The sequence below is a fragment of the Pyrus communis genome, chromosome 17 (genome assembly GCF_041283825.1).
Source record: "Pyrus communis isolate YQ-2024b chromosome 17, ASM4128382v1, whole genome shotgun sequence".
NCBI lineage: Eukaryota > Viridiplantae > Streptophyta > Magnoliopsida > Rosales > Rosaceae > Pyrus > Pyrus communis.
In genome coordinates, this window is record NC_142581.1 from 4,812,027 (window position 1) to 4,824,649 (window position 12,623).

General features: G+C 36.3%; 2 protein-coding genes across 2 annotated transcripts; both read right to left on the reverse strand.

Moving 5' to 3' along the window:
- Positions 1-2,251: 2,251 nt before the first annotated feature.
- On the reverse strand, positions 2,252-4,333 carry LOC137749203 (glucan endo-1,3-beta-D-glucosidase-like). Its single transcript, XM_068489315.2, has one exon. The coding sequence runs from the start codon at positions 4,331-4,333 to the stop codon at positions 2,279-2,281; it is 2,055 nt and encodes a 684-aa protein (XP_068345416.2). The 3' UTR covers positions 2,252-2,278.
- A 5,750-nt stretch (positions 4,334-10,083) lies between these two features.
- LOC137749222 (uncharacterized) lies at positions 10,084-12,542 on the reverse strand. Its single transcript, XM_088689900.1, is given in 1 exon segment — positions 10,084-12,542. A coding segment is annotated over 1 exon segment (1,029 nt). The 5' UTR covers positions 12,398-12,542; the 3' UTR covers positions 10,084-11,368.
- Positions 12,543-12,623: the final 81 nt, after the last annotated feature.

The following is a 12,623-nucleotide window of genomic DNA, read 5'->3' on the forward strand; positions in this document are numbered from 1 at the left end:
AAAGCTAACATTAAAGTATAAGTAACATTGAAGTCAAGTAACATACTTTCCTAGTCTTTGCAAGTTTTCAATGATTTTTATACACATTATAGACTTGTCTTATAGACATGCATAGAACTTTCTATTGAATTTATTGAACTCTACAAAGCATGCCCTCACACAAAAGTCTAATTTTTTTTTAACTCTATAGAAAAGTCTATAAAATTCTATAAAAGTCAGAGTGTGTAGGGGCATATTACCCAACGTGTTATGTCCCCTTATGGGGACTTACTTGTCCATCCATTTACAATTAACGAATTTTTACTGTTCATACATCATAATCAAAATCGTTCATTTTTTTTATCTTCATCTAAAGATAACATATGCAAAAAGTTATTCAATTTGACATTCATTTGTATACATAAAACAAATTGATAATTTATCATGAGAATGCTACTTGTTATTGAAACTGTTGAATGATTTAACATATATGGATGATCATTAAACGATCTCCAAATTGAATGATTTTTTTGTAGATATAATATTAGATGATGATAAAAAGAATGAGTGATTACCAATATAATGTTCAGACAGTAAAAATTTATTAATCGTAAGTGGAGAACAAATATGTCTTCGTAGAAGGACACAAGCATTATTCTTATATATAACACAAGCATTATTCTTATATATAATTAAACTTACTTTTTTTTTATCAAGATAAACTTTTCTTTATCAAAGGGTTTAGGAGCGGTGTTGTATGCGTGAGGTTTTATTTTTGTGTTTGTTTGTGTCCTCAATAATAAAAACTAAAGGTTTTTTTTTTTATTAAAGTATTGTAGAAGCTTTTGATTACAATTCTCTAATTATACGTTTCTTTCTTTGACAAATAATATATAATCTACATTAAATTTATCTAAATTAAAGGGAGTGGAGTTCGAACTTGGGACGCAGAGAGTTGAAGAAGAAGACCTATCTGTCAGAGCAATTCACCACTTACCTCTAATCATATGTCACTATTAGGGATGGCAACAGTTCGGTTTGGGGACGGAAATGCTATATCCATCCCCATAACCATGAAAATTAACCATATCTATAACCGCAAATTAACCATTGGGGATTATCCATAACCATATCCACCGGGTAACGGATTTTCAATCGGTTATCGGTTATATCCATCTTCGTCAAAAAACAAAAAAAAATTATATTCATCCAATTGACGCATTATAAATTTGAGTAGATACTAATTCCGTCATTAAATAGCAACATCCAATTATAAAAAACATAACAATATATTTGAAGTTGTTTATGATAACATGCACCAATTTCTTGACAGTGAGACTCTTGAAGAGAGATGAATTTGATAAACTTGTAACATTTGATAATTGATATATAAAATGATTCAATGAATTAATTTGATTGAGTATAACAATAAGAGTATTGAGTTAATGAGGTTGTTGGTATGCCCCATGCATGATGTTTGATGCATAATAAAGATAGTATAGGGTTTGATGCATGCATAATGAATTAATATAGGGAGGGTTCGGTAAATTGAATAAAATTATATTATATATCAAATATATATATATATATATATATATATAATATTCGGATCGGATTTGGGGACGGATATGGATTAGGGACCCCTATAACCATATCCAAAACCATAACCAAATAAAGTTCACAGTTTTTCCCCATATCCATACCATACCCGAATTTTCATATTCAAATCTAATCCATTCGGACGGTTGTCGGGTTTAATGGTTAGAATTGTCATCCCTAATCACTATGCCCCTTAGGGAAAAGACAACGTTATTCAAGAAAGGAACCCGTATCCTATCATCCATGACATGAAAATTTAGAGAAATCATTCATTGAGATATTTTTCGATGTACTTGTAACACAACGGATACATCATGTGTCATAATATAAGTACAAAGAAACGAAAAATATATATATATATATATAACTGCTCTCCGATTATATTATGACACGTGGTGTACCTACTTATATTCCGTGTATATAGAAAAACTTCTCTCATTTATATCCCTTAGATTCGCTTTTGAATTCCATTTTTTTGTCTATCTAAGTTGTTCCTTACAAATTGTAAGTTACAATCAGATGAAAAAAATGTTGTTCTACATCAACAACACTACAATTTTTTGTGTTAAAACACGAGAAGGTAAGTTTAGATGAAAAATATACAATATCTTGTACTGAAATTATTTTTATTTATTTAGTTATATAAACTCAGCGATAATACTTGTACCAAAAACGAAGAAATATAAACTCATTGAAAACTTCATGACCTACTATGAATCCACCACAAAAGATTACTGAGGGAGTTTCCATTGTCGAAACTAGTCAAGCTCTTAATCTTCTCCAAAGCGCCTGCTTTGTCGTATAACCCTTGTAATGCATACACAAACCCTTTCCAGGCTTCCGTGACTCCCGTTCTACCGAGCGCCGGCAATGCCCAATTCACCAGCTCGCTAGGAAAGCCAGTATCGGAGAACAACACCTCAGTGATTGGTGAAATAGGCATCACTTGAATTCCAAGTCTAATTTCTTTTGCCTCTGCAGCAGCAAACCAAAGTCCGCTGTCTCTCTTGGTCGACCATAGAACTCCCACTACCCGATTTTCTTTTGCAAAATCTTGCTCGTAAGTTTGATTCTCTCCTCCCTCTCTCACATGCCACCACATTTGCGCTGCCTGAATTTCCAATGTGGTAAGCAATGAACCGGTGGCCTCAAGTTGTGGATCATTATACGCTTTCCCCATCAAAGCAGCTGCATAGTAAGCATTGACCGCCTCACTCGTGCTCTCTTGATTCCTCCCATCTGCGAATTCCGTCACTCCTCCTGCCCACGAGTGCAATTTATAAAGATCAAAACATCTCAGACGCGTATAATTTGGATTTGATTGCTTGTCCTTGTTGAGATAATCTGCCAGGAGCGAATAAGCTTGAGCCTTGTACTTCTCGCCCCATGCAGGGTCAATCTTTGCTAGCACTGAAATACCATAAACAAAGTACCCCAGGTGGTAATGGTGATCGGAATAAAGACCAAACCCAAAATCGGCACCTTTATCAGTTGATCCTTGTTTGGTAACAAGTCCACCCCACTTTTTATCATGCAAAAATCCATTGCCGCTAAAAGTACCATCCAGCCACGGCTGGATTTTCTCTGTCAAGAATGTCCTAATTGCCGGGATCACATCGGGACAAGCTACCTCCTCGGCAATCAAAGCCAGCCTTGCTGCTTTAGCAACTAGTTTCCCATAAAAATATGATGCAGCAGATAATTCTGTTGAACTAAGTGCGTCTACATCTCGACGAAGCACAGAAATGATTTCAGGGAACAAATCTATTTTGACACCTCCAATAGAATTCCAAGTGACCGGAATAGGTTTCGAGTTTAAAACCCACGTATCGCCAACAACGCCAACCAAATTGCCATCAATGCTTTTGTATTTAAAATCTTGCAAAACAGTAGCATTTGACAGAAGCATAAGATGGAGAGGATGAGCTAGAATGAGCAAATCTCCACCTGTCTTTTCCCATTTATATGTCAAAGTATTGGAGTTTTCGAGCACAGCTGCACCGGAAGTCGGGTAAGAAGAACTGAATTGGTCAAGAATTGCCTCGAATTTGGGATTAGCATCTGGCATAACAGCAACTCGAATGTTCCCAGAAAAATTGTTAAAAGTTAATGAGGATGCGCCGCTGGCAGTTAAATCAGTTGGGGAGGATGTGTATATTAGCCATGTCTGACCGTTGCCAAGCTTGATGATGAACTTGGTGTTTGAGCCACTTGCGGATGATGACGATACAATTGTATGAGAGGTTGATATAGAAACCGGTGTGGGTTGAGAAACAAAGCATGTGAGATAGGGGCTTCCACGGATGAGGAAGAAGCGGAGGTTGGAGGAGGGAAAGTCCAATGTCACACTGAGATCATTGAAGTCGGAGACTACATGATGGTCGTTGTTTGGATCTGGGATGGTGGTGGTTTTCGAGCCAGATATGGTGAGGTCGGGTTGAAATGGAGTTGTGGATATGACGGTAGAGGTGTAGGAGAAAGACGGGTAAGCAAGAGATAGGGAGAAGTTGGATGATTTCATGGTGTAGGGATGGATATACTCAGGTTGGTCACCATTGTTGAGAACAAAGTTTTGGAAGAAAGAGTTGGTAGGGAGTGGAGATGAGAGGAGGTTTGGGGCGAAGAAGGTTGAAGGGTCGGGGAGGATGGTGGATTGAGCTTCCGGGAAGAGGAATGATTGGGAGGTGGCCTGCGGAATCAGCACGGAAAAACAGACTGCATACACAACGAGAGCAAGAGAGCAAATGTTTGCCATGATTTGGTCGTAAAATTGCTGTGAATAAACGCATTTTAATCGGCCCTTTAATCATAGCCTGGTTCTGATGTGTTTCCATTTTTTAAGGGTTTCCATGTTTACGTGGGGAAGTTGAGAAAATCTTCTAAGATTTTTGCTTTTCTGAGCAATAATATCGGTTTTGGTACCTCCTCGTTTTGAAAACATAGGAAACTTTTTAAGGTTGTTTTGATTTCCGAATGGAAATTGATACCGATCCTTGGCTTAGTTTTTCTCAGTTCTTCTTGCCTTTTATATTTAGCAGCCACCTTATCTAAATTATATCCAAAGGATAGGAAATTAAATTTTCCTAAATTTGTCTGATATTCTTCCTCATACTTCAAATATCATACCTTAATTGCATGCAAACATTTTGGGAGTGTGATTCTCTCCTCTCCAAATTCTTCTCCCTTCTAATCCCCTCTTACTTGAAAGATCGCAATTAAGCCACATCAATATATTTTGTTGACTTCTTTATAGAGAGAGAAAGATAAAAAAGAAAGTGATTGAGGGAACTGTAAGTGTCGGAATATAGAAGGGAGAGAATCCTACTCTAATAATTTGGGTCCATACACATTTTTTCGTGTTGTTATGATACCAATGAATCTTGTTTTGCATAACCATGGCCCCCAGATTAAATTACAACCGTCCGTTTTAACAAAAAATTGAGTTCTAGTGTATATTGTAAAGTAGAAAATGATATATTTTGAAACCTAAGATAAGATTTCTATTTAATTACACCCTCAAAAACCCTAATATTTTGTCATCGTTTATCTTCTTCTCCAAAAACGTAGTTCATATTCTTCCTCCAACAAAAAATTTCCATTGGAAATTTTCTCATGGAATTATATTAAAGCTGTCATTTGAAGGAGTAAAGTCTGATCATGTAATCACTTACTGTTTAGTGAACATAAGCTAATGATTTCACTTGTTTTCTACTATAGCACCAATGTTTCAAGAGTGTTTGATATTTTTCAATCAGAAGACTGGACTTTTTTATGAATGTCTCAATGATAAATAGCATGTCATTTATTTTTTATGTGCAAATGAATCAGAACTCATTCCTACTTAATTGCAAATCATAGTGTAACACATAAAAACAATGAAGACTGAAGACACTCGTCTTCAAGACCCTTAACAAGTAGAGAAGCAAAAGCCTCCATGTAATGTTTTTTCAGTACCAACCCAACCTCAACACCACCATCACCATTAATGTTGCTATCTTGAAAAGATATCCTGGATGTCGCATCTGTCGTGGGGATTATTCTTCAGAACGGGGCTGCAGTGTATTGAACATTCTTGACACCTGTCCACCTTCAAAAGGGTTTTCTTCAAAGTTTTTATCACGGCACTAGTTGCATTCAAGGCCACAAACATCCCATCTTCGCCCAATAGGTATTTTGTTTTTGCAATTGCTTGATGTCTTTCGATGCAAATCCCGAAGTAGGTTGGCGGTAGAGGAGGGTCTAAGTGCACTGGCAGTCCACATGAATGATGAAAATACTCTCTCTGATCTGGTCTCCTCGTACCTGACTAAGCAAACCCATGTATTGTTGTGCTCTGGCCAGTCAGCGTGAAACCAAATTCAGATTATACCAAAATACAAACTCATAGTTGAACAGTTTAAAAAACAAGAAATAATGACACTGAGAGAATTACGAGGTTCAGCAAAATCCTGCCTACATCCCCGGAGAGATATTGCTTTTTTACTATGAGAATAACTAGTACAAGATACACTTGAGTTAAATTGACATAACCCAAACCCCAATCCCTTGTACACTCACAGAATTTTCCCACGAGTCACTCTACCCCAAGAGTTTCTCACTCTCACCCTCTATTTTCTCTCCTTTGTGTTCTCCTCCGGATGCACACACATGCATAACTATTTCTCCATTTGTGTTCTCCTCCGGATGCACACACCCTTTTCTATACCTAGCCTATAGAGTACAACTTTTTCTCCATTTGCCATTTAATGCATAGAAAATAAAACATGCACAATTGCATGCAAGCAAACACAAAGTCAATACTTGCTTGCTTCCAACTTTGCTTGTGGCAGTCACCATTTCTTCTCTTGAAACAAGACTTCCATGCCACAACCAAAAGCCAAACACAAAGTCACAAATGGCTGCTGCCATTTCCTTGTAGCATTCAGAAAGTTACACTATCAAAATTGTTGCCAACATAAGTATATTATGCCAAACACAACATGTATAGTCACATGTTAGTAAAAATGTCGGCAAATGCAATAGTTTTGAATGATCGGCTTGTTTGTTATTCGTTGCCATCACAGTCCTCATCACTGACCACCTTAACATTTCAAATTTTGCGCGAGTGTACTTGAAGGTGCCTCAAATTGAGTCTCCTGGACCTGTAACCCCCAAAGGCATTAAGCTTCTATTGTTTGGACCATCCAATCTCAACCACTCATTTGAGCAGATTTCTTGGAGTCCGGCAGGGTCCTTAATGACCTTTCTATAGTAATTTGGCAATGGTGGCGGTCCTCCTCCTTCTCCTCCTCCATGTTTGCATAGGTGACCCAAAATTTGAAAAAAAAAAAGATTGCAGGTAAGCCCTCAAGGACGGCATGGTGCATGGCTAATCTAATCGAAAAACCGCCTTTGGGAAAGGTGGGTATTTGCCACCAAATTTTTCACACTGCCAGTTGGGGAACAAGAGGGTGGTACTCTTTGGCTTCAATGTCAAAGTTGTTACCTGAAATTAGAATGTGGAAATCAGCACCAGACTCAGTGATTGTGAGTGAAATTGCGTCGCCCTTGATATAATTGAGACGGGGTTTGAGGGACAAAATGTTGGATGGTGGCGGAAAGCGAGTTTTAAGTTTCAAAAGTATGGAATCGAAGAAGTGTGATGTGTCAAATGAAGGCATTTCGTAAAGAAAAGGCTTTGAGAGGGTGGAAACCTTAGCCAGCGGAGGTCAAAGAAGGTGAGAGGAAGAGACAGATCCTCTGGGTGGGCATAGTCCCGCTGCGAGCTTGGTTTCGGAGTTACACGACAAACCTCTACTACTTTGACTGAGCTTGGTTTTGCCATTGGAGGTGGAAAAGAAGCTTATATTGTGTGCAGTTTAAGTAAGGACATTAATGGCTATAAATATACACTTCAGAGGTTATTCAATTTAAGACTTTAGAGTTTGACAGACTTTTAAAGTTAGGTATTCAATATTGAAAATTTTTTAAAATTCATTATTGAATACCTAACTTTTTTTTTTAGTACATCGATATTTTTACACTAGAGAATAGAGAATTCGATACAAATTAGGGTACCCATTATGTGGCTTAGCCGAATTCCCCCTTCCCCTAATATAAAAATATTGATGTACTAAAATAAAAAAAGAGTTAGGTATTCAATAATGAATATTTTTTTAAAGTATTTCCGTAGAAATGTAGAGTTTTAAAGACTTAACATCTTGGGAGATGTCAAATTAAAAACATCAAATTTCAATTTGATGGCTGAATGACATATTGTTAAAATTTTCCTTTCACCCGATATGCCAAAATTTATTACTTCATTTATGTTTTTTTAAACAAAAATAATTGAAGTTGGGTTGTTGCTGGTTTAAAAATAAATAAATAAATAAAAACCCTTAAATATGCTAGACATTTAAGGTGAGGCAAGTTGAGTACCTTTGTAAATAACAAAAAGCTAAAAAGTTGGGTTGTTGCTAGTTTAAAAATAAATAAAAAACACTTAAATATGCTGGACATTTAAGGTGAGGCAAGTTGAATACCTTTGGAAATAACAAAAAGCTTAATTGATGTTATTGCTTCAGGGCGTCAACTTTGACGGCCGAAACTCAACCTTCTTTTCCACGTCAACTTTGACATTTCGGTTGAAATAAATGGTATGTCATTAATTACTGTTATATGTCTGTATGATATTTTTTTTGAATTTTAAAAATTTTTGAAAGTATTTTTGTAGATTTGTTTTTCGAAAACTTTAAACTTGTTTGGTAACTATTTTTAGTCTTTAATAATCAAAAAATTGAAATATGAATATCAATCATTGAAAACTGGAGGACAAATTTTGAAAACTTAAGAGAGTAGTATTTAGTTTTTGTATTTTTTAATACTGAAAATTGAAAGTAGTTTTCAAATAAGTTTTTAGTTTTAAAAAAAAAGTAAAAACAAGTATTGAAAACAAAATGGTTATCAAACGACTCTCAAATCTAAAAACAAAATGGTTATCAAACGGTTTCGTCGATGACTAATCTAACAAAATTTATCATTTGACTAAAAAAAAAGAAGGGGTGTAATCAATCCATACTTTTTATAGACTTCTTTTGAGCAACTTGATTTTTATTCAATGTTACATATCACTAAATAATACAGAAAATAAATGATTGTGCTTGAGAAGAGAAGATCTAATAGTTGTGGAAATTAAATCTAACAGCTAAAACACACATTGACTTATATGTACTATGTAGCATTGAAGCCAAGTAACATCTTTCCTAGTCTTTGCACGTTTTCATTGAGGTTTACAACATTATAGACTTGTCTTAAAGACTTGTATATAACTTTCTATACAATTTCCATCGTTGAAAAAAATACTTTCCATAGAATTTATTCAAATCTACAAAGCATGCCCTCACCTCACACAAAAGTATATTTTTTTGGACAATAGAAAAGTCTAATATTCTATTAAATTATATAAAAAAAATAAGAGTATTTTGTTAAAAAAAAAAAATCAGAGTATATAAAGTCATTGAAAACGTTCAATTTTTTTTTTTTAAATAAGGCTTTAAATGATACCGTGTGGAAGAAGGAATCTGAAATTCATATGAAATTCTTACTTTTGTTGTCTTTTTCGTCAAAATGGTTTTTGAGATTGACATAACTCCTCACTTTCGTCATTGACAATGAAAATCGATAGCGTGGTTCCTAAGTTTGTCCATTGTAAATCATTTTGGTCATTTCATAAAAATTATGTCAATATTCTAGCTAAATTGTCACATTAGCAACCACATGATCACCATTTAAGTGTATTTTTATCAAACCAACCCTTCCACTCAACAAGAATATTGACAGATTTTCACAGATTACCCAAAATGATTTACTGTGGACAAATTCAGAAACTACTTCTATTCATTTTCATCGTTAGAGACCAAAATAATGAGTTATGTTAATCTTAAGAACTATTTTGGTTAAAAAAAAACATTTTATTTTTTGAACAAGAAGGTGTTCTAAACTTTCCTTTATATGTAATAGAGTTCATATTACAAATTATACATGCTGAACATGACTTTTTTGGTCAAATGCAGAATAGCTTCAAAAGTTTGAAATACTTTAGCAGACAGAAACAGAACATTCTTTTTCATGTTTATAAAACTAATAAACCTACTGCTGAGAAAATTACAAGAAAATTATAATATTTTAATGAAAAACATTTAGATAATTAGGCTGAGGAGCATGTATCTCGGTTTCTTTAAGAAGATTCAAGTCCACTACAGTTTGACAAAAGTCCACAAACTGGTGCAATGATATATCTCTTAACTTGTCCCCTCCAGGATACAACAACCCAACTGAATCGTTGTGTGACTAAAACCTATATGCACAAAAAAGGAAGGGTGTAAAGCTCCACCACACGAACACCCTTCTTTGGCCAATAAGTAAGAATAGAAAAGATGGAGAATGAAGAATAATTGTTGTAGAGGAAATTGCCAATGGGATAATAAAAAAAGGTTACAAGAGCTACAAAATATGAAAAGCTACTTCATCTTAATGTCCTAGTAACAATAAATAATGACAACCATCCTAATTTTCCGACAACAACAAATAATGACAATTATGTTGCAGTCATATTTAGAATAGGAAAGTGATTGTGTAAATCCTAGGGAATCTAGGAAAGTATTATATATTCCTATTAGGATTAGATTACCTATTAAATATTGTAATCCTAAAGGGAAAGGTTTTACCCTTTTCTACTATAAATAAAGGCACAATGGGGTGAATCAAATACACCTCACAATTAAATCAATCTCTCTTCTCTCTCAATATTGCCGAACCCCTTTCTCTCTCTAAACCCTAGATCGTTCAATCAAATAGGCCTACAACACGTTATCAGCACGCTCTTGCCAGAAGCTGAGGAATTGACGCATCACAGGGGGAGGCTATCATACATCAAGGGAGACAACACCAAGCACATAGCGCTGAAGTTCTTTTACTCACACCAGTAGCAGCAACATCAGAACATTGAAATCAAGCAAATCTGTTCCCAAAACAACTTGGCTGATCTCTTTACCAAGTCATTGCCCAAGTCTACATTTCAGAAGCTCATCTAAGGAATCAGTATGCGTAAATTATCCGAGTTGAATCGCCTCTAGTTCTCTTATTTAGAAGTTATGTTTAACTTAAGGGAAATATCTAGAAGCATACTTACATGATCTTAATGTACTCTGTTTCCCTACAATTAAGAGCATTTTTCCCATTGGGTTTTTGTTACCTAATTAATGAAGCACCCATCCCGGGATGATTATACTCCATTGAGTTCACTACCTTCGTCCAGTTTGAAGAGCGTTGCTAACAATTGCCGAGTCTGATGCTGATTTCCACCGTCTAAGTTTAAGCAACAACTTTGACATGAAAGCCAAAGAGTACCATCATCTTGTACCCCAATTGGCAATGTCTCATGAAAAAGCTGTGGTGCTAGCATTGCAAATAAATGTCTTTTCCAAGGGTGGTTTTTCGATTGGATCAACCATTCACCATGATGTCTCTGATGGCTTATCTGCACTCTTGTTTTTCAAAATTTGAGGTCACCTATGCAAACATGGAGGAGGAGGAGAAGGAGGACCACCACCTTTGTCAAGTTACGATAGAAAGGTCATCAAGAACTCAACCAGGCTCCAAGAAATCTACTAAAAAGAATGGTTAAGATTGGGTGGTCTAAACAATAGAAGTTTACTACCTTTGGAGGTTAAACGTCCAGGGGACTCAATTCAAGGCACCTTTGAGTTCACGCACGCGAAAATCGAAACCTTAAGGCGGTCAGTGATGAGGACTATGATGACGAAGAACCCCTCCAAATGTCCACAAACCCATGTATAGGAGAGTCTGAGCGTGACCGGTAGTCCACAAGAATGATGAAAAATACTCTCTCTATTTTGGTCTCCTCAACCCTGACTAAGCAAACCCATGTATAGGCGCATGTTAGCGAAAATGTTGATAAATGAAATAGTTTTGAATGATCAGCTTGCTCTTTATTCTTTATCATCATAGTTCTCATCACTGATCGCCTTAAGGTTTTGATTTTCGCGCGTGTGAACTCGAAGGTGCCTTGAATTGAGTGTCCTGGACGTTTAACCTTCATATGCAGTAAACTTCTATTGTTTGGACCACCCAATCTTAACCAGTCGTTTGAGTAGATTTCTTTGAGCCGGACTGGGTCCTTGATGACCTTTCTATCGTAACTTGGCAAAGATAGTGGTCCTCCTTCTTCTCCTCCTTCATGTTTGCATAGGTGACCCCAAATTTTGAAAAACAAGAATGCAGATAAGCCATCAGAGGCAGCATGGTGAATAGCTGATCCAATCGAAAAACCGCCCTTGGAAAAGACGGTTATTTGCAATGCCAGCACCGCAGCTTTTTCATGAGGCATTACCAGTTGGGGTACAAGAGGATGGTACTCTTTGGCTTCAATTTCAAAGTTGTTGCTTGAAATTAGACGGTGGAAATTAGCATCAGACTCAGCGATTGTTAGCATAATTGCGTTGCCTTTGAGATAACTGAGAAGGGCTTCGGGGGAGTCTATAAGCCAGGTGAGGTTTCCTGCTAGAGGTACAAAATGTTGGAGGGTGGCGGAAAGTGAGGTTTTGAGCTTCGAAAGTATGGAATCGAAGAAATATGATGCGTTGAATGAAGGCATTTCGTAGAAGAAAAGGTTTTGAGAGGGTGGAAACCTTAGTCAATGGAGGTCAAAAAAGGTGAGAGCAAGAGACAGATCCTCCGGGTGGGCAGAGTCTGGCCCCAAACTTGGTTTCGGAGCTACACTGCAAACCTCAACTACTTTGACCGAGCCTGGTTTTGCCATTGGAGATGAAAAAGAAGCTTAATTTTGTGTGCAGTTTAAGTGAGGACATGATGGCTATAAGAGCACCTCCACCATGCTAAATAGCTCGATGGTCAGGCTTCCCCACCAACCCACTGGCGGCAACATTTTACGGACTGTTGGATTTCCAATAGTAAATTTTTTTTTAAAACCTTATAATTTTGATGTTTAAAATTTGACAGCTCTTTTAAAGATGCTCTTAGCTGTC

Excerpts from the sequence above, each read along its gene's own strand:
- LOC137749203 (XM_068489315.2), bottom strand. The coding sequence starts at position 4,333 with ATGGCAAACATTTGCTCTCTTGCTCTCGTTGTGTATGCAGTCTGTTTT.